The 5,761-nt window shown below is 35.9% G+C and overlaps 2 protein-coding genes across 2 annotated transcripts; both read right to left on the bottom strand. All coding sequences in view use genetic code 12, as the record gives it.

Moving 5' to 3' along the window:
* Window positions 1–81: 81 nt before the first annotated feature.
* On the bottom strand, window positions 82–340 carry J8A68_004749 (uncharacterized protein; the record flags this gene model as incomplete). Its single annotated transcript, XM_049408741.1, has 1 exon — window positions 82–340. A coding segment is annotated over one exon (259 nt), but the record flags the coding sequence as incomplete, so codon positions are not given.
* A 1,876-nt stretch (window positions 341–2,216) lies between these two features.
* J8A68_004748 (uncharacterized protein) lies at window positions 2,217–3,896 on the bottom strand (the record flags this gene model as incomplete). Its single annotated transcript, XM_049408740.1, has 1 exon — window positions 2,217–3,896. The coding sequence occupies one exon, from the start codon at window positions 3,894–3,896 to the stop codon at window positions 2,217–2,219; it is 1,680 nt and encodes a 559-aa protein (XP_049261968.1).
* Between the last annotated feature and the right edge of the window lie 1,865 nt (window positions 3,897–5,761).

The raw sequence follows: 5,761 nt of genomic DNA, 5'->3' as shown, positions 1-5,761 counted from the left end.
ACATAGAAATACCAACACAGAAGATAAAAATACAACTCAAAAACCAACCCCATACTAAACCGGCTGGACCAGCCTCTAAACCAATTATAAGGGTGGATGCAATACTAGGTAATAAACCCATAATGGAAAAAGCGATACCGAAGACTTGGACCGTACTATAATGACGTCTAAGTTCTTGCTTATACCCAATTTGTTTTAATAATTCGACATCATCAAGTCCTTCATCCGGATGAATCAGTCTGATAGCAGATCTGTTTGAAGCAACTGCATGGAGATGTTCTCCAGTACGAGACTTTAGGTGACTAAGATGACTTTCTGTTCTTGATATGACAGCACTCATTGTTGTGAAGTTGATTGATGACTGAGTGAAACATAACTGTTGAAATTTTATTGAAATATTCAGTCCTATTTATAGGATTATGATGAGGGACTCGAGAGTGAAAAATTCATGACAATAGATCTGACTCAGGTGCAGTTGTTGATTGTTTGGGGCAAAAGTTAATTATTTAAATTTAAAAAAATTGTGGATGCGAATTGCAACACAGTTTTGAATGAAGGACACAATTTTAATTGTTCTAATTCCATTTAATTTAAACTTCAAATTTAATTCTATTGTTCCTTGGGACTAAAAATATTTGATGTGTAAACCAACAAGAACATGTGTCAACGACGAGAAACAATTGGCCATTAATAAACTAAAGAGTTACTGTACATGCTCCATAACAATTAGCTAAAGAGCCTCTTTATCCAGTTCATAGTTGTACGCGGCTGCAGGCACTGAAGAGTTGGTTATTGCCGTTATGATTGTTAATGGACGCGTCGAACAGAACGTACATCTGGAAGCATATCCGCTTTTATTTTCTGAAGAATTATCAGATTTCGTTTTTATTTTCTCGTTGACAGCAGCAGAAGAAAGCTCTAGCCTCAATTAAAATGTTACACAAAACGTGTCCAGTAACGCAACGAGATACCTAATTAGGAAAGAGGGATAATTGGAACCTACTTGTGGCTGGATGCACGTGAAATTGGATCTTAGGTTTCAAGTTGAATTTTCTACTGTGGAACCTTGGAATAGACGAAGTAGCTAATTAATCTAATTTTACGGGACAACAATAATTCCAATGCCTTAATTGGCCCGCCGTTATGCGGAAATTATAATTCCGGTATTTGCTTTTTAAGCGAGATGGAAATATGCTATTAACGGAGGGTCAGCATGCAGCCTCTGTAGATTGTAGTTTTATCTCGGAACTTGAACCAAGAGAGCACCGCGTTCCTGAACTGGCGAAGTTCCATGCCAAATAGATGCTTTCTCTTTTGTGTTGGAAATTATGCGTATCATAAGGTCAAGGAGACTTTAAGGTTCCCGAGGATAATTGAAATGAAGATAACTGACAAATTACTAAAAGAACTCGTTATTCAGATCTTTAGAGACATTCTGCTGTGACGATAAGTGATTAGTGAAAACCTTCTGAGGGCTCTACCTTTTCTTTAACAAGATTCTCAAAGATGTGCATATTTTTGCCAGGCAGTAGAGTCAGTTAATATTGAATCTATACCTCTTTGATCTTTTAAGCACATAAATACAGAAAACACCATGGTTTTGCTGTACTAGGGATTCAAGGTTTAGCTTATCGTCAGGAAATCATCAAAGGTTGTAAAATGTGCAAACAACAAGTTTTGCCCTCCAAATCCGCAAATAAGGAAACTGCAAACCATTTCTTTTTCCGCGAAAGCATGAAGATGGAGACGATCTATAGATAGACATCCTTAGAACTTTTGTGATATGAACTTAAAAATGGTTCATATTGTTAGAATAATGCAAAAAAAATTTTGCAACCAATCCAATCAGGAAATTTTATCACATGACACAGTTTCCCTTATTGGACCGATCGCTTCCAGTTCTAATTTTGGCAGCCACCGGCAAATGAACATAAATCGGAATGAATGGGCCTCGAAAATCATTGGATTATTGTCAATCGAACTAATTGTTCTAGAAATATCACCAAGTTGTTCAACGCTTCATCTGAATTCCTTTAATTTAGAACCAATTTTGGAACAAGAGTTTGTTTCAAAACCAAATTTAAAAGTGAAAGAAGAGAAGAGAAACCAATGACCAATAGGTAAAATAAATATTTATAATAACCGATAGAGTTTATACATAGAAAAACACAACAACAACTACAATCACAATCGATTTTATATAAACCAAGTTTAGCTCACTTACTTGCCTTCTCTTCTAAGATTTCATCGATACCTTCATGGAGACTTGCACCTTCAAAGTACTGTTCGTCCAAATTTGATCTTGGACCGGTATATGATCGATATCCCCAAACGAAATAATAAAATAATGAAAGGAGCCAAATACCAACATTAATGACGACTGTATAATTCATTGTTTCTTTATCAACATTCTTGGAATCTGGGAACATACATAAAACAATAACATACAAGATCCAACAAACGGTTGCAAAGTTAATAATGTTACTTAACATCTTCCCAAAGTGGAAAGGACCACTAATAAATCTTTTTCTTCCTACTGGCAATAAAACTAACAAGACAGGAGTACCCCAAGATAAATAGTTTGAAGCAACAGCTAATGAGAACAATGCATTTGCTCCTGCTGGACCGACAAATACCAATAATCCTAACAAAAGACCAATCACACCTCCAAAAATTGTGGCTCTGACCGGAACTTGGATCTTTGGATTAACATACTTGACAAACTTATATACGACAGGCAAACCATCATCTCTAGCAAAGGACCAGATTTGTCTTGAAGCGGCAATTAAAATGGATACGGACATTAAGTACTGGCCGACAGCAATAAGTGCCATAAACGCAACGGCCCATTGTTTTCCTAAAGCATCATAAATAATTTGTGCCATTGGAGAACCAGTGGGGGAGTCAAGAACACTTGCAAGATCACCATCCTTGATACATGCAGCGCAAACTATGACAATGAACCATCCAAGGAACCAGCATGCACTGATTGAACCTAAAATACCCCAAGGGATAGATTTTTGTGCATTTTTAGCTTCCTCAGAACAATGGATAGCAGAGTCAAAGGCACCAATGGTCCAAATTGCGGGCATCCAACTTAAAGCAAATGACCAAGCTGTGCTGTATGAAGTTCTGGAGTTTTCAAAATTTGTGAAAATATATTCTGCAGAGTTAAAACTGTTATGTCTGAAACCAACAGGAACGGCAATAAGGAACAAGGCAACCAAGAAAACATTTACCACAATTGAGATAGTTTGTAAGGTGGCTGCATGTTTGGTAGTCAAGCATGAAATAACAACATTGGATACAATACAAGCAGCAAAGATTCCATAACATTTCCCATCTGTGATTTCGAAATCCCCGTCACGTTGAATAAAGACAGCTGATAAAATTTCTACAGCAAACCCATAACTGATACTACACAACCCACCAATCAACCCCAAAGAATTTGAACAACCGATCAAGAAACTGAGTGGAACTCTGATACTTTCAGGTGCATAATAATTTGAATAGTAAAATAATCCACCACTGGTTGGAATAGCACTACCTAAAAATGACATGGAAACCCCAATACAGAAGATAAAAACACTTGCCAAAAACCAACCCCAGACCAAACCAGCAGGACCAGCCTCTAAACCAATGGAAAGCGTAGATGCAATACTAGGTAATAAACCCATAATGGAGAATGCAATACCAAAGACTTGGATGGTACTGTAGTGACGTCTAAGCTCTTGCTTATAACCAATTTGAGCTAATAATTCCACATCATCCGCTGCTTCATCTGGATGAATTTGTCTGATATCTGATTTTGCTGAAAGAACATTGTGAAGGTGTTCTTCAGTACGAGATTTTATGTTACTTAGATGAGTTTCTGCTTTTGACTTAATTGTATTCATTATAGGTGTGTATTTGGTTGCTTTTTAGAAACAGGAGAATTTGAAAAAGCTTGTAATGTTCTATCATATTTATATAATTTAATCTCGCTGATAGTGAAAATTTGATGGATGCAAAATTGCAACAATCCGGCGCGGAAAAAGAATTAGAGATAAGAGATTTATTTTTTTTTATCTTTCAGAGATATGAAAAATAATGAATCTGAATCGCGGAGGAAATGGAAGAAGCATTTCTTTCAGCTTCAATTTCAATGCGCAAAGAATATCTATATTCTACGGTTGAACCTTCATGTACAGCCGACATGCTTGAGGCTAGTCAGATGACATTGTTTAGTGGAAAATCATCGTTAACCATTTGACATGCCAATTTATCTTTTTTTCAGCAAGATAGATATGGGAAATTTCAGCCTCGTTTTTATCTCTCATCCCTTTCAACAAACAACGCAGCGCATTTCCTGTTTGGGAAATGAATATGATAATCTGAGAGATTTGCGTAACTAGTAGTTTCAATTAGATAACGACAAGTTATCAATTGCTTGTTAGATACTTTTGTAATTCAATTCATCTAGAAGCTTATCTTTCAAAATCATAACAGATCTATGAAGAAGGTGGCTTATTCTGTTTCTGATGCTTCTGATATGAAGATGATTTACTAGCGGCTATCAAATTAGAAGTCATTATTGGAAAGCCCACTCTAAGAAGCAGTCATTATTGGACCCCAAGAGATGATTATATATCTATTTTAGACAGAGTTGAGGGAATCTATCACTTGGGATTTCATATTTTTTTTAATCTAATTATCATTGTATTAAAAGGATGAATGGAAACTAGCGGATGAGTGGAAACTAGTAGTTTTCACTGCGAGACTGTGCACAACTCACTAACCGCAAAATCTTCCCTTACATAACCCACTAGTCACAAAATTTTGGCACTTGCAGTCAACCAAAATATCCTGAAGAGACGGGTGCTTTATTTAAATAGGTAGGACAGTTTTTCAACTATCCATTAAAACCGTATTTCTAGATTATTTGTTTATCACCTTCAATATTGTCCTCATCTATTGATAGATGGTATAATATCTTAAAATAATTGTTCTCCGGAATGTAATGCTAAATTTCCCTCAAAAAGTGACCAAAGCTTGCGAAATTGGTGAAAACATTAATTATGTAATTTTAAGCATATAAAACAGAGAAACCAAGTAGATTCGTCAGTATACTGTAAAATGATGACGAGCAAAGTGTATATGGAGGTATTCCTTGGACTTTTATTAGATTTCTGTATCCATTTCAAGATCTGTTATGACCAGGGGTAGGAAACGAATCGAATTTTCCGAATTTCGCGCTTTTTGTATTCGCTTTTACGTTTTGCTGGAAGATTCTATTCACTCGAAGTAGCTAGCCAGTCAAATTCGATTCGTATTCGAAAAACTCGAAATACCCGAACGAATTTGGCTATTACGTGTCAAGACAGGATTAAAAGCTCTTTTTTCTGATTTGTTTTCAGAATACGCAGAAATNGAGATTTATTCAAGACAGGATTAAAAGCTCTTTTTTCTGATTTGTTTTCAGAATACTCAGAAATTTATTTTTTAATTATTGGGGCGAACTACATACATTTTGAAAAGCGAATTTTTCGAATCGACCTGAGCACCCAATTCACCCCATTCACCCGTACAAGCATCTCCATTCATTCGAATGGAGTTTTCCCAAAGCCATATTCGAAAAAATTCGGGTGAACGAATAGGATTCGGAAAAAAAACCGAATAGCTTCCTACCCCTCATAAGTGATCTTGACATATTTTTTTTTCATTTGTAGAGGAGAAATTTTATTAACTTTATTTGCCAGCTATGAATTTTTATTAATTAACT

Source organism: Hemisphaericaspora subhashii (genome assembly GCF_019202705.1).
Source record: "Hemisphaericaspora subhashii strain CBS 10753 chromosome Unknown scaffold244, whole genome shotgun sequence".
NCBI lineage: Eukaryota > Fungi > Ascomycota > Pichiomycetes > Serinales > Debaryomycetaceae > Hemisphaericaspora > Hemisphaericaspora subhashii.
The sequence above is the reverse complement of the archived record's forward strand: the minus strand, read 5'-3'. Positions and strand labels throughout refer to the sequence as shown.